This window comes from Etheostoma spectabile, unplaced genomic scaffold (genome assembly GCF_008692095.1).
Source record: "Etheostoma spectabile isolate EspeVRDwgs_2016 unplaced genomic scaffold, UIUC_Espe_1.0 scaffold00009273, whole genome shotgun sequence".
Lineage (NCBI taxonomy): Eukaryota > Metazoa > Chordata > Actinopteri > Perciformes > Percidae > Etheostoma > Etheostoma spectabile.
The window spans coordinates 1,557-27,663 of NW_022603682.1; the positions used below are offsets into that span (position 1 = coordinate 1,557).

Consider the following 26,107-nt stretch of genomic DNA (forward strand, 5'->3'; position numbering starts at 1 on the left):
TCTGTGTGTGTTGTGTGTGTGTTGTGTGTGCGTTTGTGTGTGGTGTGTGTGCGCGTGTGGTGTGTCTCTATGTGTGCGCTTGCGTATTGTGTGTGTGTTGTGTGTGGTGTGTGTGTTTGTGTGTGTGCATAGTGTGTGTGTGTGCGTTTGTGTTGGATGTGTGTGTGTGCGTTTGTGTGTCTCTGTGTGTGTGTGTGTGTGTGTGTGTGTGTGCGTTTGTGTGTGTGCATGTGTTGTGTGTGTGTCTCTATGTGTGCGCTTGCGTATGTGTGTGTGTGTGTGTGTGTGTTTGTGTGTGTGCATATGTGTGTTGTGTGCGTTTGGGTGCATGTGTGTGTGGTGCGTTTGTGTGTCTCTGTGTGTGTGTGTGTGTGTGTGTGTGTGTGTGTGTGCGTTTGTGTGTGTGCATGTGTTGTGTGTGTGTGCGCGCGCGCGAGCGCGTTTGTGTGTCTCTATGTGTGCGTTTTGTGTGTGTGTGCGTGCACGTGCGTGCGTGCATGTGCATGTGTGTGTGTGTGTATGTGTTGTTTTATTAATATATATACACTGTAAGCAATTGCTGTAAATTTACAGCCAATTTTCAACACTAAAACACTGTTTTCATGTTAAACAGTTTAGTACTGTAGTTAGCAATGCATTGTGGGCTGCTTAACTTGGAGCAACAGGACCGAGGCCCTAAACAGTATGCTGATGTTTTAAATTACAGGACGCTACAGTATTTTTTGGAGACTGAGCGTTGACCGGGGAATTTGGAGCCCGGTCAGAAGTTTGATGCAACGAACAGTGTGTTCTCCATCAACATTCACCGGGTCATGCTACAAATCAAACGGTAATTCAAATCTTATTCATTCCTATCATCATTGAGGTTTAGATTTGAATAGCCAGTTTATTACTTTTGGGTGTTTTGTTGTTTAATTTTGGTAACATTAGCCGAACGTCTACATCCGAGGAACAACACGTGCTAAACGGTAAGCGATGCTAATCGATAGACCGAGGCAGCAGGAAAATAGCATTAGGCTAATAAGCCTACATCTTGCCCGGTGATTGGTTTATTTCAACCAAACCTTAGGATTATTGGAACATCGGCTAATTTATGTTTGTGTGTTTTACGAAGAGTTGACAAGAAAATTAAGCTAATTGGTTCGGTTAAAGAGAGAAGCTTGAATCCTAAAGGCTTTGCATTTTTCAGTTTGAAAATGAAACATTGGTGTGAAAATATTGCCTTTTTAGACTCCTTGCGAATGCATTTTGGTTTTCTGTCTCTGTGCGCCCCACACCGCTACTTCTCCCAACTGTTTTAGCGTAGCCTAGGCTATAGGCTATTTGTCTAACCGTTTTGCATCCTCTGGGTGATCCGGTGTCACTGAAAAGCAGCCAGCAGCCGTACCTAATCAACACTAAGGCATGTTTGGCATGAAAAGGAACTTCTCTAGGTTACTCTCACCTAGTGTTTACCAATTATTAAAACTTTATAATTGTTTTCGTAAAAATCTTATTTTGGTAAGCTAATGTATTTGTTCCTACAGGTGTCTGCTACTGCAGCTGATGTTGACCCACTCTCAATCTTCCTGCAAGTCCTCCCCTGATACTGCCTGGTATACGTTTCATTTAGATTCATCGACAGACACATTATATATCATATCGGTCATTCATCTTAACTTTACAAATGTTTACACAAGGTAACATGTAGTCCCATGTTGCTATGACTTGAAGTATCAAGTGCAACAGATCATCTTTTGAGGGCCGTGTGATCTCTGAGGGCATCTCACCAACATTTGCAACAGAATTTGCCGCTGTGTTTGCAATCTACTACATATTCAACCTTCAGTATCAAGAAGAAGCAGCCTGCACTCTGGAATTCATTCAGAGGTAAAAACCCTTCAGTCCTTGTAATCATTACTCAGTACTGTACACATATGTCATTCATGTCCATTCTATTTGTGAAGAAAGACAAAAAATGTGATTTAATGTACACAAAACAGTATGTTGCTGCAACCCCACTCTGGTCTTATACAATTTGGATTTCAGGCGCTTCATTGGTATGAACCCAGAGAGAGGGACAAAGGCCAAAAGGGACAAGGTTGTCTCCAAGAAGAAAGGTGTGATCGTCCAGAAGAAGACTTCTGCAGTCCATACACACGTCGCCATGCTACTGAAAAATCTCCTTGACATTGAATGGAACTTCATGTAGATCGGTGAGCTCTTTAATCTCGCTCTCTTTGTTTTGACAGTCTGGCAATGCCAGATTAAGCCACAAGAGAACTGGTATTATTAACTTTATAAGCATTAGCTTGTATACTGTACATTCTGTACAGTTTATTTATCATTATGATTAAGCTTGTTTGTTGTTGTTTGACAGTGGCAACTCTCGAATAATGCTGCCGAGAGGAACAGCGGCCACCAAAATGATAGTCATCTCTCCTGGATCCACGAGAACTAAGACGTAAAAACCCTAACCTACCTCACCGGACTATTTTAAGAGGTAACCTGAAAATCTAGCTTGCAGTGGCACAGGTGCCTGCCTTACAGTTTCATCCCTAAATGATGCATATTATTGATGCATATTTTCCAAACGTTCAATTGTACTAGTTTCAAAATGGCCTAAATGCACATTTTTCAAAATGTTCTTAAGTTTTGTTTGTTTTCAGAATATTATGAAAGTGTATTACATTACATATGTGTTACATACTGTATGTAAATCTTTTAGGTTGAGTTTTTAGGAAATTTTGATCTAACATTAAGTTTATTGACATAGTCTAAAGCAGACACTACTAGGCTGTTTGTTTGCCACTAGAAATCTTTTTTTAACATTGTCCAACAGGGTTTATTTTATTTTCTTATTTAAAAGGAGCAGTATTCATGTTAAAATTGACATTGCTCTTTAAAATAAAGATATTTGATTTTCAAGTTTTTATTGATTATTTGGCATAATAGTCACAATAATGCACATCTTAACCAATTGTATAAAGCCCTAAGAATAATGAAGTCTATTGCAATTAATACTAATTCCAATGAAGGAAAATGCAATTTAGTTCAACAGAATAGTATTGTAATTTCCAAATAACAGAAATATGCTGCATTTATTTTACTGTATTAGACTGTGAAATCATTTAACAGTGTGAATACAGAAATATACTGTATTTCTGGTTTGCAGACTACTACTGTAAAGTCAGTTTACAGTATGGATAACGTAAAATTACGGTATATTGCTGGCGTCTTTGCTGCCAGCTCTTTACTGTAAATTATAGAAATACAGAAACATACAGTTTTTCTGGTTTACAGACAACTACCGTAAAGTCATTTTACGTATGAATACCGTAAAAATAACGCTAACCTGCTGGCGTCTCTGCTGCCAGCTCTTTACTGTTATTTTACAGGAAAATTATTTACAGTGTATTTACTCTACCATTTAGTCACTTTTTTAAGTTTTTTAAGTTTTTTTATTTCGAGTTTCTTGCAATTTTTTTCTGATTTTGATTTTTCGACAATTTTGTAAATTTTTTTTTACTTTAAAAAGTTGTTGCAGCTGTTTGTTGAATTATTTTTTATTTTTTTCATAGTGTGGTCAGGTTATTTTTAATGTTTTTATTGTTATTTTCTGATTTTTTTGTGTCATTTTTCAACAGTTTTGACACTTTTTTGGACATTTTAGTAGTTTTTATCTTTTATTTACTTTTATTAATAATATTATTATTATTAATATTAATCAATGATAAATGGTCATCACATCTTAACTTCTGGATCTTTCTATGCTTTCCCTTTCTCTGCCCCCCCACCCCCCCCAAATCATGACCCCCCCCCCATCTCCTCACAGCTCTGAAAAATCCTCGGAAATACCCCCCCCCCCCACCATACCAACCACCCCTCTGCAAATGGAAAAGTCCCCACCCCCCCGAACAGGAAACGTCAGCGTCTCCCCCTCCTCCTCCTCTCTCCTCCTCCTCTTCCTCCTCCTCTTCCTCCTCTCTCCTTAGAGTTATTAAGTGTCTTTTAAGAGACATTATGTCTCTTGGAAGACACATAGTGTCTCTTAAAAGACACCTAATGTCTCTTAAAAGACTAAAATGACCATTAAAGACAAACAATCACTTAAAACACACCTTATGTCTCGTATAAGACACATAATATCTCTTAAAAGACACATAATGTCTCTTGAAAGACACAGTGTGTCTTAGAAGACACCTTATGTCTCTTAAAGACACATAATGTCTCTTAAAAGAAACATAATGTCTATTAAAAGACACCTAATGTCTCTTAAAAGACACATAATGTCCCTTAGAATACATATTATGTCTCTTAAAAGACACATAATGTCTCTGAGAGGACACGCCCTCTGCCACGCCTTGCCTCCCAAACAGGAAGTAGATTATCGTCCGTCCTGACTGCAGAGGACACAACATCTGACAACTCCTCCAGCTCGGCTCGCAGCGTCCAACAGGTACAGACATGAAATTAATAAAATTAAATTAAATTAAATGATATCCTTATCTTTATCTCATCCATTCAAAAGTCATTCATCGTTTAAGAGACACTATGTGTCTTTTAAGAGACATTATGTGTCTTTTAAGAGACATTGTGTCTTTTAAGAGTCATTACGTGTCTTTTGAGAGACATTTGGTGTCTTTTAAGAGACATTATGTGTCTTTTAAGAGACATTATGTGTCTTTTGAGAGACAGTGTGTCTTTTAAGAGTCATTATGTGTCTTTTGAGAGACAGTGTGTCTTTTAAGAGTCATTATGTGTCTTTTAAGAGTCATTAGTTGTCTTTTAAGAGTCATTTGGTGTCTTTTAAGAGTCATTTGGTGTCTTCTGTGAGTCAAAATGTGTCTTTTAAGAGTCATTATGTGTCTTCTAAGAGTCATTAGGTGTTTTTAAGAGACATTGTGTCTTTTAAGAGACGTTATGTGTCTTTTGAAAGTAACATTGTGTCTTTTTAAGTGATTTTATGTCTTTTAAGGTAATTTTGAGTCTTTTTCTGGGTATTTATGGTCTAACATGAGGGTTAAACAGGAATAAAAGAACTGCAATCAGACATAGAAATGAAAATGAAATCTAACAATCACACAGCTGAACACAATATTTTACCAAGAGAATCATAAATACGTTAAAAAGATATTTTAAATCAAATGAAACTGGGTGAAGAAAGAACGTAATGACGCAGAGATTCACATTTAATAACATCATTACATAAGAAAGATTCCTTCTTTATATTTGAGTTATTATCGTGAGTTTTGTTCTGAGCTAACATGGATTTAATGAGAGTTATTTCTGGGGAAGTTGTTTTGTTTTCCAGGAAACGATGACACACCAGATATGCAAAAGCCTCAGCTGTGATCATTTGGTTTTAACGTTGCCTTCAGGCTCTCCTCATTAACTATTCCTACATCATCTCTGAGAGTACTGCATGGTACTTTCTATTCCACGTATTAATACTACGTCTTACATGCACACGTTATTACAGATAGTCAAATCAAGGTAAATGTCCATTTTACAGTGACAGCAGCTCTGTAGTTTCCTACCTATGTTTATTGTAGTTTCTCCTCTGTTTCAATTACCCACCATGCACCATGGCTCTATGTTTATTATTATTATTATTATTATCTGTATTTATGTTTTTCCATTACGATTACTAAAGACACATAATGTCTCTTAAAAGACACATAATGTCTCTTAAAAGACACATAATGTTTCTAAAAGACACATAATGTCTCTTATAAGACACCTAATGTCTCTTAAAAGACACATAATGTCTCTTGAAGACACCTAATGTCTCTTAGAAGACACCCAATGTCTCTTAGAAGACACCCAATGTCTCTTAAAAGACACATAATGTCTCTTAAAAGACACAATGTCTATTAGAAGACACTGAATGTCTCTTAGAAGACACATATCTCTAAAAGACACATAATGTCCCTTAAAATACATATAATGTCTCTTAGACACGCCCTCTGCCACGCCTCTCCTCCCAAACAGGAAGTAGATTATTGTCCGTCCTAACTGCAGAGGACACAACATCTGACAACTCCTCCAGCTCGGCTCGCAGCGTCCAACAGGTACAGACATGAAATTAATAAAATTAATGATATCCTTTATCTTTATCTCATCCATTCAAAGTCATTCATGGTTTAAGAGACCTATGTGTCTTTTAAGAGACATTGTGTCTTTTAAGAGTCATTATGTGTCTTTTAAGAGACATTGTGTCTTTTAAGAGTCATTATGTGTCTTTTGAAAGTAACATTGTGTCTTTTAAGGTAATTTTGAGTCTTTTTCTGGTTATTTATTGTCTAACATGAGGGTTAAACAGGAATAAAAGAACTGCAATCAGACATAGAAATGAAAATGAATCTAACAATCACACAGCTGAACACAATATTTTACCAAGAAATCATAAATACGTGGTTGAGTAAAAAATAAAGTTAAAAGATATTTAAATCAAATGAAACTGGGTGAATGAAGAACGTAATGACTCACTATGATTCACGTTTAACAACATCATTACATAAGAAAGATTCCTTCTTTATATTTGAGTTATTATTGTGAGTTTTGTTCTGAGCTAACATGGATTTAATGAGAGTTATTTCTGGGGAAGTTGTTTTGTTTTCCAGGAAACGATGACACACCAGATATGCAAAAGCCTCAGCTGTGATCATTTGGTTTTAACGTTGCCTTCAGGCTCTTCTCATTAACTATTCCTACATTCATCTCTGAGAGTACTGCATGGTACTTTCTATTCCACGTATTAATACTACGTCTTACATGCACACGTTATTACAGATAGTCAAATCAAGGTAAATGTCCATTTTACAGTGACAGCAGCTCTGTAGTTTCCTACCTATGTTTATTTGTAGTTTCTCCTCCTGTTTCAATTACCCACCATGCACCATGGCTCTATGTTTATTATTATTATTATTATTATCTGTATTTATGTTTTTCCATTACTATTACTAAAAGACACATAATGTCTCTTAAAAGACACATAATGTCTCTTAAAAGACACATAATGTTTCTTAAAAGACACATAATGTCTCTTATAAGACACCTAATGTCTCTTAAAAGACACATAATGTCTCTTAGAAGACACCTAATGTCTCTTAGAAGACACCCAATGTCTCTTAGAAGACACCCAATGTCTCTTAAAAGACACATAATGTCTCTTAAAAGACACAATGTCTATTAGAAGACACTGAATGTCTCTTAGAAGACACATATCTCTTAAAAGACACATAATGTCCCTTAAAATACATATAATGTCTCTTAGACACGCCCTCTGCCACGCCTCTCCTCCCAAACAGGAAGTAGATTATTGTCCGTCCTAACTGCAGAGGACACAACATCTGACAACTCCTCCAGCTCGGCTCGCAGCGTCCAACAGGTACAGACATGAAATTAATAAAATTAAATGATATCCTTTATCTTTATCTCATCCATTCAAAAGTCATTCATGGTTTAAGAGACACTATGTGTCTTTTAAGAGACATTGTGTCTTTTAAGAGTCATTATGTGTCTTTTAAGAGACATTGTGTCTTTTAAGAGTCATTATGTGTCTTTTGAAAGTAACATTGTGTCTTTTAAGGTAATTTTGAGTCTTTTTCTGGTTATTTATTGTCTAACATGAGGGTTAAACAGGAATAAAAGAACTGCAATCAGACATAGAAATGAAAATGAAATCTAACAATCACACAGCTGAACACAATATTTTACCAAGAGAATCATAAATACGTGGTTGAGTAAAAAATAAAGTTAAAAAGATATTTTAAATCAAATGAAACTGGGTGAATGAAGAACGTAATGACTCACTATGATTCACGTTTAACAACATCATTACATAAGAAAGATTCCTTCTTTATATTTGAGTTATTATTGTGAGTTTTGTTCTGAGCTAACATGGATTTAATGAGAGTTATTTCTGGGGAAGTTGTTTTGTTTTCCAGGAAACGATGACACACCAGATATGCAAAAGCCTCAGCTGTGATCATTTGGTTTTAACGTTGCCTTCAGGCTCTTCTCATTAACTATTCCTACATTCATCTCTGAGAGTACTGCATGGTACTTTCTATTCCACGTATTAATACTACGTCTTACATGCACACGTTATTACAGATAGTCAAATCAAGGTAAATGTCCATTTAACAGAGACAGCAGCTCTGTAGTTACCCACCTACAGAGTAGTGGGATGTCTACTTGTAGTTTCACTTCCAGTTTCAATTACCCACCATGCACCATGGCTCTATGTTTATTATTATTATCTGTATTTATATTTTTCCATTGCGAGTACTCCTACTTTTTCAATATTATTTAGCACTATATTGCCATATATAACACATAAAACAGTGCTTAACTGAGACAACCTTCTAGTTTGTCATTCAGTGTGCCCATGTGCTGCAATAGCAGCAATGTCTATTATTACACATACTTATTATTTTCATTCCACCAGATTTTTGATCCACTACTAGTCCCGGAGCGTTGCCAACACGCGCACACACAATACATCAAAACGTGTGTAATGATCGGGAATAGTGGGCTATGACTTTTCAACAAGATTTGCTGCGCGGTTTTCACGAAATTGGCGAAAAACGGTAAAAAACTTCTCATAGACTTTAATGGGAAATGTTCGACAACTGGCTCAACATCGCTCAAAACCCCCCCTCTTTGGAGCCGTGCTGTATAGCCATACTTTAACATAGAAACATACAGGGAGGAAAATAAGAATTTGAACACGCTGCTATTTTGCAAGTTCTCCCACTTAGAAATCATGGAGGGTCTGATGTCCTCGTAGGTGCATGTCCACTGTGAGTGACATGATCTAAAAAAACATCCAAAAATCACAATGTATGATTTTTTAACTTTTATTTATTTGTATGATACAGCTGCAAATAAGTATTTGAACACCTGAGAAGATCCATGTTAATATCTGGTCCAGCAGCCTTTGTTTCCAACGGTTCCTGTAGTTCTTCACCAGGTCTGACACCCTGCAGAAGGGATTCTGGCCCCCCCCTCCAAACAAATCTTCTCTAGACCAGTCTGGTTTCTGGGCTCCCTCCAAAGATTCTCTATTGGGTTTAGGTCTGGAGACTGGCTAGCCCCCCCCCAGAACCTTGATCTGGTTCTTCCAGAGCCCCCCCTTGGTTCTCCTGGATGTGGTCTTCGGGTCTTTGTCATGTTGGAAGACCCAGCCTCGACCCATCTTCAATGCTCTAACTGAGGGACGGAGGTTGGTCCCCAAAATCTCCTAATACATGACCCCGGTCTTCCTCTCCTTAATACAGTGCAGTCCCCCTGTCCCATGTGCAGAACCAACCCCCCCCCCCCCCCCCCCCAAAGCATGATGCTACCCCCCCCATGCTTCACAGTAGGGATGGTGGTCTTGGGATGGTCCTCATCATTCTTCTTCCTCCAAACACGGTTAGTTGAATTAGGACCAAAAAGTTCTATTCTGGTCTCATCAGACCACATGACGTCCTCCCATGACTCCTCTGGATCCTCCAGATGGTCGTTGGCAGACTTAAGACGGGCCTGGACATGGTCTGGTTTTAGCAGGGGAACCTTCCGGGCCATGCAGGATTTAAACCATGACGTCTTAGTGTATTACCAACAGTAACCTTGGAAACGGTGGTCCCAGCTCTTTCCAGGTCCTGGACCAGCTCCTCCCGTGTAGTTCTGGTCTGGTTTCTCACCTTTCTTAGGATCATTGAGACCCCACAAGGTGAGATCCTGCATGGAGCCCCAGTCCGAGGGAGACTGACAGTCATGTTTAGCTTCTTCCATTTTCTAATGATGTCTCCAACAGTGGACCTGTCTTCACCAAGCTGCTTGGACATGTCCCCGTAGTCCTGTCCAGCCTTGTGGAGGGGGACAGTTTAGTCTCTAGTGTCTTTGGACAGGTCTCTGGTCTTGGCCATGTTAGTAGTTGGATTCTTACTGATTGTATGGGGGGGACAGGTGTCTTTATGCAGCTAACGACCTCAAACAGGTGCATCTAATTTAGGATAATAAATGGAGTGGGGGGGGGGGACATTATGAAGACAGACTAACAGGTCTTTGAGGGACAGAATTCTAGCTGATGGACAGGTGTTCAGATACTTATTTACAGCTGTATCATACAAATAAATAGTTATACAATCATACATTGTAATTTCTGGATTTTTTTTGGGGATTATGTCTCTCACAGTGGACATGTCTCTCACAGTGGACATGCACCTACGGTGATGATTTCAGACCCTCCATGATTTCTAAGTGGGAGAACTTGCAAAATAGCACTGTGATCAAATACTTATTTTCCTCCCTGTAGATCCCTGAAAACATTTTAAGGAGAAATCGGACGTGCAGCTGCTGAATCTGTCTTCATCACACACACACACACACACACACACACACACACACACACACACACACACACACACACACACACATTTAAATATTTTCCTCAGATTTTGAGAGGTTCTCGTCTCGCTTGTCCAGCTCCTTGCTTCCGGGTTAGCTCTCCACCAATCAGATTGCTCATTTGAGTCTGGATGCCGGCAGTGCCCGCCTTCTGACCGAGCATGTCAGGTAAACCGCTGCAAACCGTGCAAACCAATATTTCCAAAGATCTCCACTCTGCCAGAGTTCTTAGAAAGAGATCTCCGTGTGAACAGGGCCGGTAAAACTACAAATCTGCTTAAATAAGGTCCCTGGGATATTTTTATGGTAAAATGTTGATTTATTCAAAATGTTGTGATTCCAAATGTCCCTTTCTATAATCTAATCTCCTTACCTACAGGTGACCCTCAGAAAACATGGATGTTATCAGAACTTCAAAGAGTGACAGAAACTTCACCACCTTTCCAACTCCAACTCCCAAATACATTCGAACGACCATTTCACCTTTAGGCTACAAACCCTTTAAGTACCCCAACCTCTTCATAGATTTCCATAGACTCACCACCATCCTCCCAGGCTCCAGAAATTACACCAACAGCATCTTCTCCAGTAATTACACCAACAGCACCTTCTCCAGTGATTTAACCAACAGCGCCTTCGGCTCCTTCGATGACACCAAAGCTGGATTCATCGTAGATGTGGTGATGTACATCATCATCTGCATCGGCCTTCCTCTGACCCTCGTCGCCATCTACGCTCTCTACTCTGTGGTGGGAACATTAGGAACGACACGTGTTTATTTACTGTGTGTATGTGTGTGTGTCTGCATGTCTGTGTGTGTCTGTGTGTGTGTGTCTGTGTGTGTGTGTGTGTCTGTGTGTGTGTATATCCTCTTCTTGTCCAGGGGGGTCACTTCCATGTACAGTTTGTAGCCCCATCAGGAGTAGAAGAACCAAACAGTCAGGAAGTAAAGTAACATCTGATTTGAACCCAAACAACATCATATGTAAGGGTAGCTTAGCATGATAGCATATGCTAGCCGGGGTTAGCATTGATGAGCATTCGGGTTGCCCAGTGTGTGTGGATGGTCATGTGATACGTGTTGTCAGACGTGATAACGTGCACGGAGATTAGGTCTACTGCTGGAGATAAGACTATTGGGTGCATGGAGATCTTTGAGAAGGATGTACACATGTACTCCAGGTTGTAGCCCCATCCCTGATCTTTCCCTAACTCTAAGTGGTTTCACCCTGCATGTTGAAAGACTACATGGTATGGGGGCTGATCGAGGGTCAGTATTTGAGGAGTTCTTGCGTATGAGAATGTGTTTCTGACAGCTCAAAAGAGTTTGATGAGAAATATGAAAGATAAAGCCGGCTGAGCAGAGAGTTGAGATTTCCTCTGATTTGTTTCAGGTACGCAGCGACCACGTCGTTCCCATCTACATCATCAACCTTCTGGTTACTGACCTCATCCAGCTCTGCTGCATGATCTGTGATGTGGTTAATCCTCACCGCCCGATGACATACGTTATCTACGTTAGTGTTTACAACTACAGTCTGATGACCAGTGTGGGCTTCATGGTGTGCATCGCCCTGGAAAGGTACCGGTCTCATTTCATAGGAACTGTTGTGCATCCAAACCTGTTGATGAGACCACGTTGGTCCAGCATGTGGAGCTCCTTCTGTGTCTGACTCTAGTGTTATTGAAGTTTGAAGATAGACAAGACTACGGGGGCGAGAGACAAGACTACAGGAAAGGGAAGAAGTTGAGTTAGTAACATGCATCAATGATGAGGTTGCATACAGATGGAGAGAAGGAGGAGAGAAGAGAGGAGCAAGAGAGACCAGACTACAGGAAAGGGAAGAAGTTGAGTTAGTAACATGTATTCTGGTCTGACAACCCTAAGGCCAGTGTTTTAATCCAGATTTGTGTGCATGGTGATTTATGATGCGGGGATCTGGGGGTACACCCCATGAAATATTTGAGCATTAAATACTTAGTTTCCTGCATTCTGGAGAATTTCTATGCACCTGGTGTGGGTGCGGGGGGGGGGGGGGGGGGGAGATGCATTTTAACAGCAGGAACAAACCGCCTTCGACGGGAGAACCGACTTTGACACAACGCTCAAAGTCACCTTTTGTCGGTTGAACTCAACTGATGCGACTGACAGTTATTGTCTAATCTTGTAAGACATCAGAGGAATTGTTGTGCATCCAAACCTGTTGATGAGACCACGTTGGTCCAGCATGTGGAGCTCCTTCTGTGTCTGACTCTAGTGTTGATGTTGTATTCCAGGTACCTGCTGATCGTCTTCCCCCTGTGGTACCGCTGCAGACGAACCATCCGGTCCACCGTGGTGATCTGTGTCCTGGCCTGGGTCCTTCCTTCTCTCTACCTTTTCACTCTATTTTTTGGTGGTAATTTCAACGTCCCCCAAATCATTGCCTTTGTCTTCCTCCTCCTTCCCCTCCCACTGCTCTTGTTCTTCTGCTGTGCGACTCTCAGAGCCCTGTCTGCCTCCGTCTCCATCCTGCCTGACGAAAAACGACGAATTGTAGGAACTTTGGTCATGGTGCTGCTAATTTACATGCTGCTGTTCCTGCCCAATGTTATTTTGATACTGGTAGTGAGATACACAAAACACCAATTACTAACTAATACTCTAGCCTACGTGTCTTCGGCGTTTCTTAAGCTGAATCCTCTCGCAGACCTGGTTCTGTATATCTTCATGAAGAAAGGGGCCTTAGACAAGATCTTGTCCTCTGTGCGTTGCTGCAGAGTAGAAGACAGAGATCTCAGGACGGTGTGAACTAGAAAAACGGACCCAGGCTCCATCCACCCTGCTACCATTTACCAGCAGCAGACCTAATCTCCGTGCATGTTATCACGTCTGACAACACGTATCACATGACCATCTACACACACTAAGCAACCCGAATGCTCATCAATGCTAACCCGGCTAGCATATGCTATCATGCTAAGATATCCTTACACATGACGTTGTTTTGGTTTAAATCAGACGTTACTTTACTTCCTGACTGTTTGGTTCTTGCTTCTTGTCTTTTCTGCATCGACTGTTGTCTCTGCTGCTTCTTCTACTTCTGCTTGTAGTTCTGTTCTCTTCTGTAGTTCTCTTCCTAGTTTTCAGATACATCTACCAACCCTGATACTGGCTCAGGTTTGCCTTGCACCAGTTCTTAATTATCTGCTACGTCCTGCATACCCTGCAGTGTCCTGCTATGTCCCACAGGGATCCGTGATTTCTTTTCTTCCAAAACCATGGCCTTCATGTTGCTCGTGGAGACGTGGCAGCGGGAGTTGGACTACTATCACCTGAAGGAGCTCCGTCCTGTGGACTGGACGTAGATCAGCACACCGAGACCCACGGGCCGAGGTGGAGGTCTCGCTGTGGTTTTTAAAAACATTTCATCTGCCACGTACTCTTCTTCTGAACTACAGACTACTAAAGTTGGTCCTTCAAGTACATTTTGTTGTATTTCAGGGCCAGCGACCTCTTTTCTTACTGATTGTTCTGATTTTTTATCATTCATTATAAAGCTGGACAGAGTTATTACTGTTGATTTTAATATTCATGCTTCTGAATTTGTAAATATCACTGAATCTTTTAATTGTACTCAGCATGTCTCTGGTCCTACTCACAGCAAAGGATGTACGCTTCCTCTTGTTTTGTGGTATAAACTTACTTTAATTATAATGTAATAATTTCAAAAATGTATTTGTTAGTGATCACAGATGCATCTTATTGGATCTTGTTTGTAATGAGGATCCTCTGCCTGCTCACGTTGAAAAAAGTTCAGCCGCATTAGACTCAAGCTCGGTTTTTATGTCGGACGCTCGTACGCGGCGTTTAACGATCATTGCACCCTGCTGTTGGACAACATGGCGTCTCCTAACATCAGAGAAACTCCCTCTGTTAATACCCCCCCCGTGGATGAATGACACCATTTTGCAGCTTGAGACGTGTCCGTCGGAGAACCGAGCGTCCATCGTCTGCATCTTAAAGAGCTCTTAATAAACCTGAATGAAGTGATCAAGGATGCCAGAGCCTCTTATTTTACTAATCCGATATCTTCCTGTAGAACAATCCTAAAGCTCTGTTGGAGACTCTCAACAACATTGGTGTCCTGCTGAATGTGTCCCTCTATTTTCAAATGTTGACTGCATCCACTTTCTGTCTCATTTTGAGGACAAGGTTAGAGCTGTCTGGGGGGGCGTTGTACCATCAGCAAACTCACATACAGCTACTCATCAGAGACCTTCAACGCTGGACTCCTTCTGCCCCATGTCCCTGAACAACATCATTAAGCTGGTGGGCTCGATGAAACCCTCCCAGAGCCCTGTTAAAACTGTCCCTACGTCTTTGCTTTTAGAAACCAGACATCTTCTTGGCCCATGTTTGGTTTCAATTCTAAATTTATCTCTTCAGCTGGGCCCTGGCTGTTTTAAGAATGCTCTTGTTCAGCCGATCTTGAAAAATAAGAACAATCTAGATGCAGTGTTATGGTTTGGGGTTTGGGTTGGGATTATTTTTCCCTTTTTTGCCTCCTTGTGTTTGTTTCTTAGTTTGCTCCCTGGTCTTGTGTTGGTGACCCTGTCTCGTGTTCTTTGGTAAGTGTCTGTTCTTCTTCCTGTTTTATTTTGGTAGTCTGGTTTCCTGTTCTGTCTCGTCTTGCCCAGCTTTGCTTTTTGTCAGCCTGATTGTCCCGCCCCGCCCTAATGTGTTTCACCTGATGTATCACCTGTTCCCAGTTACCTCATTACCTCACGTATTTAACCCCTGTGTTCCCTTTGTCTCTGGTTAGATCCTTGTGTCTTGTGAAGACGTCCAGCCGTTCTCCCTATATTCCCCGTGAGTTGTCCCCTGTGTTGTTAACCTGTTTTTTGACTTTTGTCTTCCCCTAGACCTTTTGTGCTTTCAGACCTTGCCTGTTCCCTGTGTTTTGCCTGGACTGTTAAAATAAACCCGTTTGCCCCTGCCCTTGCCTGCCTCCTGGTTCTCTGCGTTTGGGTCCTCCATTTTGCAGAACCATAACATGCAGCTTTGTTTAAAAACTGAAGGCCTATTTCTAAATTTTAGAAAAGGTTTTTGCAAACCAGCTAAATAATGTTTTGGGTTCTCCTAATATCTTTGATCAGTTTCAGTCTGGCTTTCGGAAAAACCATTTAACTGAGACTACTCTCCTTAAGGTCTCTGAAGATATTGTGATGGCTGCTGATGGGGGTAACTGGTGCTGGTCCTGGCCCTACTAGATCTCAGTGCGGCATTTGATACCGTTGACCACCGCACTCTGATTGATGGACTGAAAACAACTGTAGGCATCACTGGATCAGCTCTGGATTGGTTTTCTTCCTATCTTTCAGACAGGGGTGTTCCTGTGTCCATAGGAAGGAATGTCAGACTCCTCTGTCTTGTGGTGTGCCCCAAGGTTCTGTGATCGGCCCCCTATTGTTCAGTCTGTATTTCCTTCCTCTTGGAAAGATTATTGGTAGTTTTGAGGAAATATCTTACTGTTATGCTGATGACATCCAGTTATATTTCTCTTTTAGCCCTGAAACTGTCCTGCTGTACACGTGTTGATCCTCCATTAAAGCTTCAGTAGGTAACTTTAGTAAAAATGTATTTTTTACATATTTTTAATTTGGCTTTTTTTATAAGCTGTACGCCATAATCATCAAAATTATATCAAATAAAGGCTTGAAATATCTCACTTTGCATGTAATGAATCTATATAATATATTAGTTTCACCTTGTAAGTTGAATTACTGAAATGAATGAACTTTTGCACCATATGCTAATTTTTTGAGTTTCACCTATATTTCTGCTTGATTTGTTTCATTTAAGAACTACACAACTAAGATAGCGATGGTTAAAGTATCACTGGTGATGGCGCAAATCTCATTTTACTCTGTAGCTTGTTGCTAAGTCTAAGAGGACTGCTCACAACATTAGCATTTAGCCTGCTGTGTCGGCTGTTTTGTAAACCGAAGGTATTCAGAAATATGGGACTTGCAACAGCGATGTCTAGCCCCAGCAGCTGTGGACACTTCCACTATGTGAAATGACAAAACAATCCAATAAAAAAATCATTCTGGCTTTCTGGAACCATGCTGGGCGATGCTTCTCTTACATTCTGTCTGTAAATCATCTTTGCAGAGCGACATGTTGGGAGTATACAGCTTAGTTACATTTGTCTAGAATTTAAAACAGGCCTAACAAATCATGGATGGCACGGTTGCTTGTAGATGTCAGGGTGGAGCTTCGGCCATAACATCAACACCAACCAAACGTCACATGACCACACATCCTGTCCTGTCCCTGCCCTTTCCAGTATCGTTAGCGACTCATCCTCAGATTGGTAAGAAAAGGACTATGAAAGGCTATATTACTAAATTCACTGTGTTGGTTCAGGCTTTAGCAGCATCCATGGCGTGTTATTAGATGTTTGGTCTGACGGATTAGGATGTGATACATCGTAGAAACATAAGGGCAATTGAAAATTAGAGGTAAGTTGGTTGAGACGCAGCATGTAAAGTAAACTTCAACGCATGATAAATGTGTAAAAACCACCTGATTATGGTTTGACCGCCATTATTTGATTTTCTACAGAGATGATGACTTTGGGGAGGGTCTGGGCTGCAGTGAAGTTGGGGAGACTCCTATTCAGGTTTTGGAAACCAGGTGAGTCATGAAAGACTCTTTCTTTATGTCAGGATGAATTCTGGTTTGGAATAGGACAATTTAAAAAGATGTTCTTGTTGTTAGTATGTCATCGCTGGAGATTCATGATGACATAGATGAAGATGACTTCAATCACATTCAAAGCTCTGTGTAAGTAGTATTTTTACATTTTTAATCTGAGATTTGATGTGTTGAGTGTAATTGACTAATATTTTGAGCCCTCTACATGGTATTGACTGGGCTGAGGACAAGACATGGGCTCCACATGAGGATAACACAATAATAATATTAATAATCATGTCATCACAACAACAACAACAACAACACAAGTCTTTTGCATATGTCCAATAAATACTCGTTGTTCCAGTCCGAGGGGAAGTAGAAGAAGTATTTTGCATCTGTATTTGCATCTCCGTGTGTTATTATCACACGCCGACGAGTCCAAACAGCTACAGGAAGATGAAGAAAAGCACGGAGCGATGCAGAATTACCCTAAAAACCTCAATAAGACCACAAAGAAACAGAGAACAATTCAAAATGGCGACCGTTAACATGAGTCAGGTGAACCGTCCCTGGCACTCAGCCAGCGATTGGCTCTTATTATGCTTTTTTCAAATGTTTTTGTGGCATTGTTTGACGTTGTCTGTGAATCTGGAATTTGCACCGGCCCTCGAGTCGCCCACATATTGAATGTACATTTGTCTTTTAATTGTTTTTAACCCCGTGCTGATCGTTGTCTGTAACTCTTGCAGCAAAGTAAGTTGCTCAGTGTCCAAAGAAAATTTCTCCTTAGGGAGACCAATAAAAGTACTTTGACTTTGACTTAAAAGACACATAATGACTCTTAAAACACCTTATGTCTCTTAAAAGACAACTAATGTCTCTTAGAAGACACCTAATGTCTCTTAAAAGACACATAATGTCTCCAAAAAGACACGTCTCTTAGAAGACACATAATGACTCTTAAAAGACCCCTAATGTCTCTTAGAAGACCCCTAATGTCTCTTAAAAGACACCTTATGTCTCTTAAAAGACAGTCTCTTTAAAGACCCCTTATGACTCTTAAAAGACACATGACTCTTAAAAGACACATAATGACTCTTAAAAGACCCCTAATGTCTCTTAAAAGACACATAAGGACTCTTAAAAGACACATAATGTCTCTCAGAAGACACATAATGTCTCTTAAAAGACACCTAATGTCTCTTAAAAGACACCTGACTCTTAAAAGACACATAATGTCTCTTAAAAGACCACTAATGTAACTTAAAAGACAGATAATGTCTCTTAGAAGACACAAAATGTCTCTTAAAAGACCCTTGTCACAAAAGACAAATAATGTCGCTGAAAAGACACATATTGTCTCTTAAAAGACCCCTAATTTCTCTTAAAAGGAACAATGTCTCTTAAAAGACACAATGTCTCTTAAAAGACACCTAATCACTCTTAGAAAACACATAATGTCTCTTAAAAGACACTTAATCACTCTTAGAAAACACATAATGACTCTTAAAATACATATTATGTCTCTTAGAAGACACGCCCTCTGCCACGCCTCTCCTACCAAACAGGAAGTAGATTATTGTCCGTCCTGACTGCAGAGGACACAACATCTGACAACTCCTCCAGCTCGGCTCGCAGCGTTCAACAGGTACAGACATTAAATTAAATTAACTCATTTGTCATTAACCCATTTATCTTTAAATCCTTTATCTTTAACTCATTTATTTTTAAATCATTTATCTTTAAATAATTTATCTTTAAATCATTTTCTTATAACGAGAGGATATTCTGGTTGAAAGGAACTCATCTTTATGTTTTTGTTCCTTATTTTGTTGTTTTTTCAAAGGTTTTTGTCTCTTTTTAACGTGTTTTTGTAGCAACGTTTGTCGTTTTCTGCGGTTTACCCCCCCCCCACACTACTCATAAAATACTCAAAATGACCTTAAAAAACTAATAAGGACCTTAAATTACTCATGACTCTTAAAATACTCAAAATTACTTTTAAAAGACCCAAAATTTATAATTTATATAATATATATATATATATATAATATTTAATTTATAAGAACATCCACACATTAGAAAGATTCCCTGTTTTAGACATTTCTTGCACACGTTCTTCTTTTTATTTGTCTTATTGTGTCTTTTGTTCTGAGCTAACATGAATTTAATGAGGATTATTTCTGGGGATGTTGCTTTGTTTTCAGGAAACGATGACACACCAGATATGCAAAATCCTTTGTTGTGATAATTTGGTTTTAATGACCCCTTCAGGCTCTTCTCATTAACTATTCCTACATTCATCTCTGAAAAGTACAGCATGGTATTTTCCATTCTATGTACCCGTACTTCGTGTTACATGCACATAACACTGCGTGTTTTGCCATGAGTACAGAATCAATGGAAATGTACATTTTACAGTGACAGCAGCTCTGTATTTTCCTGCAGAGTAGTGGTGCAATGGCAGCAATGTCTATTATTGCCCATACTTATTATTCTTACTCCGCCAGATTTTCGTCCCGCTACTAGTCCCGGAGCGTTGCCAACACACACACACACAATACATCGAAACGTGTGTAATGATCGGGAATGGTGGGCTATGACTTTTCTAAGAGATTTGCCGCGCGGTTTTCACGAAATCGGCAAAAAACGGCGAAAGATTTCTCATAGACTTGAATGGGAAATGTTTGGGAAATCTCTCAACATCGCTCCAAACCCCCCCTCTTTGGGACCGTGCTGTATCGCCATACTTTAACGTAGAAACATGATTAAAAGTTTAAACCGAAGAGAAGACTTTGGTGTATATTGGGCTGAATGGGCGTTCAGATATCAAGCACGGTTACTCCAGAATCCCAGTTTACGTATCGTCCCGTTTTCAGACCGTCTCAGATTTTCCAATGTGTGTGTATGTGGTGAATGTTGAGAGCTAGAGTGGAGGACAGAGTGGGGAGATTAAAAAATCATCTTGGTTCTCTCTCTATAACTTGCTCCCACGCCAACAATTCTTACTTGTCATGAACAATTTATAAATCTAAATGCAGGTATTCTTGTCTAGTTTCAGCTAATGTGCGATATGAGATATGAATTATACTTTTCGCTCAGCAACCTTTCAAATGACAAGAGTTTCAAATCTTCTTCCATTAACTGCCATGTTAAACATTGTCCACATTTCTGAGCAAAATGCAGAGCAAACCACTAATTTAAATCGATGATACGCCCACATTTTTGAGTTTATCCACATCAATTTGATATCAGGACGTTCACAATGGCCTTCTGGTGCCCAGGAAAATGTTATCCTATTGATATCTTGCATCCTGTTAGTGATATGACCATTTGTTTGAGAGCTTGTTCAGTGTCTGAATAGCTGGTGACACAGCTGACAGGTACAGCAGGTGCTCCGGTCGTTAACTGATTACAGATCAAAGAGATGACATCACAGAGATCAAAGGCTTCCTAACTGTGTTTGCAAACATGGCCACTGATAGTTTGTATCCATTAGCAACCATTTCAGTCTCTGTCCTTTGCTTTGCTGTTGTCTCCACGACTCATTTTAAAACAGACAGAGAGAAAAAAGAAATTTGAGCTGTGTCACTGTGTGTGTAACAAACATAGTGTGTCCCTGTGTGTGTAACTAGTATATTGTGTGTGTGTGTGTGTGTGCGTGTGTGTGTGCGCGCATGCAAGGAATGCACACTCATGCATATCTATTATTATTATAATGCATCAAAGTTCCCTAAAACATTTTCATGCTAACATGTGGATTTCTTCTGTAACCTGCAGGTTTCCCTCTGAAGAATGGACGTCAACAACATGTCATACAACAACACGACACACAACAACATGTCATACAACAACACGTCATACAACAACCCATCACACAACAACACGTCGTTCAACAGCAGCAGCAGCGTCCTAGAAGTAGCAGAAGACGAATATGAAGAAGCACCTGGAGATCTCTTCTTCTGGGGTGATTACAGCAGCTTACACTCAGCCTCCTCTAATGTCGCCGCCCCCCCAGGCTCCTTTGCGTTAAGCGGCGTCCCCTCCGACTCCGATCATCTCCCTAACAGCACCATCAGCTTCCTTCATAGCTTCCCATCCAATAATGTAACGGTCGGCCTCCTCGGGTACCTCGATGACACGGAGGCTGGACTCATCGACAACGTGGCGACGTGCATCATCATCATCATCAGCCTTCCTCTCATCCTCATCGCCATCCACTCCCTCTACTCGCTGGTAGGAACATCACATGGGCTCATTTACTGCATATCTGTGTATATCTGTGTATATCTTTGTGTATCTGTCTATATATCTGTGTATCTGTGTGTAAAGGCTCTTCATCTGGGTTGCTCTTCTCGTCCTGGAAGACTTCAGACCCCCTGGGATTAGTTTTAGGTATGAAGTGACCACGTTGCTCCATCTACTGATTTGTTTCCCTGCAGGTACGCAGTGACCACGTTGCCCCCATCTACGTCATCAACCTTCTGACCTCTGACCTCATCCAGCTCTGCTGCATGATCTGTGAAGTCGCCCGTCCTCGGAGCCCGATGATATTCATCATCAACAAATGTATTCACAACTACAGTCTGATGACCAGTGTTGTCTTCATGGTGTGCATCGCCCTGGAAAGGTACCTGTCTATCCAGCCCCTCACCCCGTCTATTCCCCCCCCCCCATCATACCCACCCATCCAGCCAGGCAGTTCTCAGGAACCATTTGTACATATAGCTCTGAAAAGTAGAGCTCTGTAACTGACTGCACAAGACTACGGGAAAGGGAAGAAGTCGAGTTAGTAACATGCCTTAATGGGATGAGGTTACATACAGATGGAGAGGAGGAGGAGAGAGGAGAGGGGCAAGAGAGCACAAGACTACGGGGGAAATGCATTTTAACAGAAGGAAAACAGTTCTCGACGGGAGAACAGACTTTGACACGACAAGTCACCTTTTGTCGGTTGAACTCAACTGATGTGACTGACGTTTTTTGTCTAGTTTTTTGAGATATCATAGGAATTGCTGTGCATCCATTTTGGTCCAACGTCACCCAAACCTGTTGATGAGACCACGTTGGTCCAGCATGTGGAGCTCCTTCTGTGTCTGACTCTAGTGTTGATGTTGTATTCCAGGTACCTGCTGATCGTCTTCCCCCTGTGGTACCACTGCAGACAAACCATCCGGTCCACCGTGGTGATCTGTGCCCTGGCCTGGGTCCTTCCTTCTCTCTACCTTTTCACTTTATTTTTTGGTGGTAACTTCAACGTCCCCCAAATGATTGCCGTTGTCTTCCTGCTCCTTCCCCTCCCACTGCTCTTGTTCTTCTGCTGTGCGACTCTCAGAGCCCTGTCTGCCTCCGTCTCCATCCTGCCTGACGAAAAACGACGAATTGTAGGAACTTTGGTCGTGGTGCTGCTAATTTACATGCTGCTGTTCCTGCCCAATGTTATTTTGATACTGGTTGCGAGATACACAAAAGACCAATCGCTTGTTGCAACTCTCGTCTACGTGTCTGCGGTGTTTCTTAAGCTGAATCCTCTCGCAGACCTGGTTCTGTATATCTTCACGAAAAAAGGGTTCCTAGACAAGATCTTGGCCTCTGTGCGTTGCTGCAGAGTAGAAGACAGAGGTCTCAGCAGTCTGGAAACAACATTAACAGTGTAAGATTAATGTAGTCCCACAAGGGGAAATTACAATTTACACTCCGTTGTTGTTGCACATTACACACAGGCCTGAACTACACACACATGCTCAGGTCCTATACATGACCTAACCTGGCTAAGTTGACGCAGGCTACATCCACACGGCTACGTTTTGGTTTTTAATCGAATTTGAGACTAAAACGATCTCCATGCACTCAGTAGTTTTAGCTCCATTCACACACACTGGGCGTGTGTTGTTAACGCTCATCAAAGCTATCCCATGCTAACATATGCTAATATGCTAAAATACCTTTCTTTGAGCCATCATGCTAGCATATGCTGATGTGAAGGTTCTACTGGGTTTTCTATCAGTACATTTTTTTTTATCTGTATTAGTAGTAAGGTTGCTAACATATGCCAACATGCTAGCATGCATATGCTAACATATGCTAAGATAACATTTGCTAACACATTAATTCATGAAATCGTACGCTAGCATATGTTAGCATATGCTCACATTTTAACACATGCTTACATATGCTAACTTAGCATATGTTGTACACTATCATCTTATGTTAGCATATGCTAACATTCTAACCCATGCTAACATAACTTGTGCTAACATGATAACGTATGCTAACATATGTCAACAGGCTAGCATATGTTAACTTGCTCACACATGCTAACATATGCTAACGTATGCTAACATAACCAATGCTAACATACAGTGGTATGTTTTGTTTTTGTTGATTTTTAGACACTTTTGGTTGTGATGTTTTTCTATTTTTCCAAACGCCATAAAATTGAATTAAAGACCCAAATTTAAAGAAAATAAAGAACAGATCATTTAATTTACTTTTAAAGAGTAACGGTTGCAAATGGAACTGTCCCCGTTATGTTTTTGGACATTATAATAGAAAAACAAAAACAAATTTGTGATATAGAAAAATTCTGAAAATGGGTCAAATTTGACCCGAGAACAACAAGACGGTTAAAACCAGAAAAATTATCTAACACTTATAAATATTTTTTTTTTGGTAAGAACCAAATAATTTGCAGTGTACTGAGTTAAGTTGGAACCCAACCCCCCCCTCCCCCCAACCTGCCTCATTTGGGGCTCTTCTACTTCCTCCACTTACTTCCTATGGCCACTAGAGACCTAAATATGAGCTGTTATTATATAATATATTGTAGCTTCTTCTCTGTTTCAACTGATATTAATTAGATGTTTTATTAGTAAGTAGCTGTCCGTTTAGGTCTCGTTATCATCTAGAAGTAGAGCAGATATATTTTATATTCATTGAGCAGCATTTTCTAACAAATGTTTCTTTTTTTGTGTCTTATACACATTTTAATTTAGTTTTCTCCCAGTCATAACTAAAGCATCTACGTCTCAACTGGGTTCGTTTTGCTTTGGTGTTATTTTTTAAAGATAATAAATTAAAAGACAAACTGCTCGTTTGTGTTTCTTTGATAGGACTAATTTGGGGGTTTTAGTGGGAGGCGGAAGGCGGGGGGGGGGGGAACTCCTTAAAGCTGCATTATATCTGATCTCCAGCGGGGGGGGGACAGACAGACAGTGAGGAGATGTTTTTTACAGTGTGTTCTTAGTCCACTTTTACAGGAACATGTTAAAAAGACTTCCTGTTAGAACAGAAATGTTCTGGTTTTGCTCCTTTTAGATCAGATTATACTTTATTCATCCCACAACGGGGAATGTTTTTAAAAAATTTTATAGTTTACAAGTCAGAATGTTTCTCTGACCAAAGGTTATGAGGATATAAACTGTACATATCACATATCAATATAAATAACCCAGCCTCAAATGCATTTGGACATCTTTATTATATATTATTACTCCTCACCACAGTTTAAACATCATCTCAAAACACTGGGTGACCCTCTCAAAACACTGGGTGACCCATATCAAAACACTGGATTTGATTGGTTTTAGTTCTTAAAAACACGTTTTTGCCTCCAGATTATGAAACGTCCCATTTGTGCTTTGAGACGTAACGGGACGACGTGTCCATCTTCTGACCGTGTGACGCTGGCGTGTTGAAGCCAAACGTGGAGCTCATCTTCAGGAGAAGGAACAAACATTATCTGTGTCCTTTGGAAAGAGGTTGTCATGTCTTTTTCACTTTATTATTATCTCACGCAGCTTTAAAAGCATTTGAGCATGAACTCTTTAATACGTATATGAATATATATCACCTTAGTTAAAACATCCATCCCAAAACACCTGTTGTCCTAATTAAAAACACAGGATTTACCCCCTAACCTCCAGGTGGTCTCCTCAGATTACGTCTCCTAAAAACACCGTTAAAGTTCATCTTTAGAGGAACAAGGAGCAGTAAATGGGTCTTTTGGGAGGATGTGGTCTGCAGGTTTTAGTTCTCTTCACAGGAAGCCGCCGACTCCCCGGACTGGTCCGCAGACCCGTCTGAAACACAACACACATTAGTAGAGAGTAGTATGTAGAGAGACAACAGTAGAGAGACAACAGTAGAGAGTAGTATGTAGGGACATCAGTAGAGAGACAACAGTAGAGAGACATCAGTAGAGAGACATCAGTAGAGAGTACTATGTAGAGACATCAGTAGAGAGACATCAGTAGAGAGACACCAGTATCCTGCATGTTCTGCAGCGTACATGCTTGTGATTGGTTTAGAAAGACTTCAAATAAAGAAAAGAAGAAATGTTAGAGTTTGAGAAAACATGTACCGCAGTCAGATGAAGAGTCTCCTGCATCGTTAAAGTCGTTGTCATCGCTCAACGGAAGGAGTGTCAACACTTTGCCGAGTGTGAGGACACACTTTGAGACGACACCCGTCTTCGTGCCGTGGTCCCCTTTCTTCTTTCTGTGGCGGCGTCCTGTCTCCTTTAACTTCTGCTTCAGTTTATGCTCCACTAGCTTTTCTCCAATATGAAGCACGACCTCTAAACAAAACAAACACACACACACACACACACACACACACCCACACACACACACACACACACACACACACACACACACACACACACACACACACACACACACACACACACACACACACACACACACACACACACACACACACACACACACACACACACACACACACACACACACACACCCACACACACACACAACCCACACACACACACACACACACCACACACACACACACACACAACACACACACACACACACACACACACCACACACACCACACACACACCCACACACACACACACACACCACACACCCACACACACACACACACACACACACACACACACCACACACCACACACCACACACACACACACACACACACACACACACACACACACACACACACACACACACACACACACACACACACACAACACACACACACACCACACACACACACACAC

At 40.6% G+C, this 26,107-nt stretch overlaps 2 protein-coding genes across 2 annotated transcripts; both read left to right on the top strand.

The window, feature by feature from the left end:
• Positions 1-10,775: 10,775 nt before the first annotated feature.
• LOC116679066 (mas-related G-protein coupled receptor member X4-like) lies at positions 10,776-13,171 on the top strand. The gene is made up of 3 exons (XM_032508797.1): positions 10,776-11,129; positions 11,775-11,962; positions 12,658-13,171. The coding sequence occupies exons 1-3, from the start codon at positions 10,776-10,778 to the stop codon at positions 13,169-13,171; spliced, it is 1,056 nt and encodes a 351-aa protein (XP_032364688.1).
• Positions 13,172-13,641: 470 nt separating this feature from the next.
• LOC116679063 (mas-related G-protein coupled receptor member X3-like) lies at positions 13,642-22,722 on the top strand. Its single transcript, XM_032508793.1, has 5 exons — positions 13,642-13,724; positions 16,991-17,062; positions 20,860-21,301; positions 21,508-21,695; positions 22,191-22,722. Exons 1-5 carry the CDS (start codon positions 13,642-13,644, stop codon positions 22,720-22,722), a joined length of 1,317 nt encoding a protein of 438 aa, XP_032364684.1.
• The last annotated feature ends 3,385 nt before the right edge of the window (positions 22,723-26,107 follow it).

Bases quoted from the DNA above. Each gene is read 5' to 3' on its own strand.
- LOC116679063 (XM_032508793.1), top strand. From the start codon at position 13,642: ATGGCCTTCATGTTGCTCGTGGAGACGTGGCAGCGGGAGTTGGACTAC. The intron at 17,063-20,859 runs GTGAGTCATGAA...TTCCCTCTGAAG, and splicing joins ATTCAGGTTTTGGAAACCAG to AATGGACGTCAACAACATGT. The intron at 21,696-22,190 runs GTACCTGTCTAT...GTTGTATTCCAG, and splicing joins GTGTGCATCGCCCTGGAAAG to GTACCTGCTGATCGTCTTCC.
- LOC116679066 (XM_032508797.1), top strand. From the start codon at position 10,776: ATGGATGTTATCAGAACTTCAAAGAGTGACAGAAACTTCACCACCTTT. The intron at 11,130-11,774 runs GTGGGAACATTA...GATTTGTTTCAG, and splicing joins TCTACGCTCTCTACTCTGTG to GTACGCAGCGACCACGTCGT. The intron at 11,963-12,657 runs GTACCGGTCTCA...GTTGTATTCCAG, and splicing joins GTGTGCATCGCCCTGGAAAG to GTACCTGCTGATCGTCTTCC.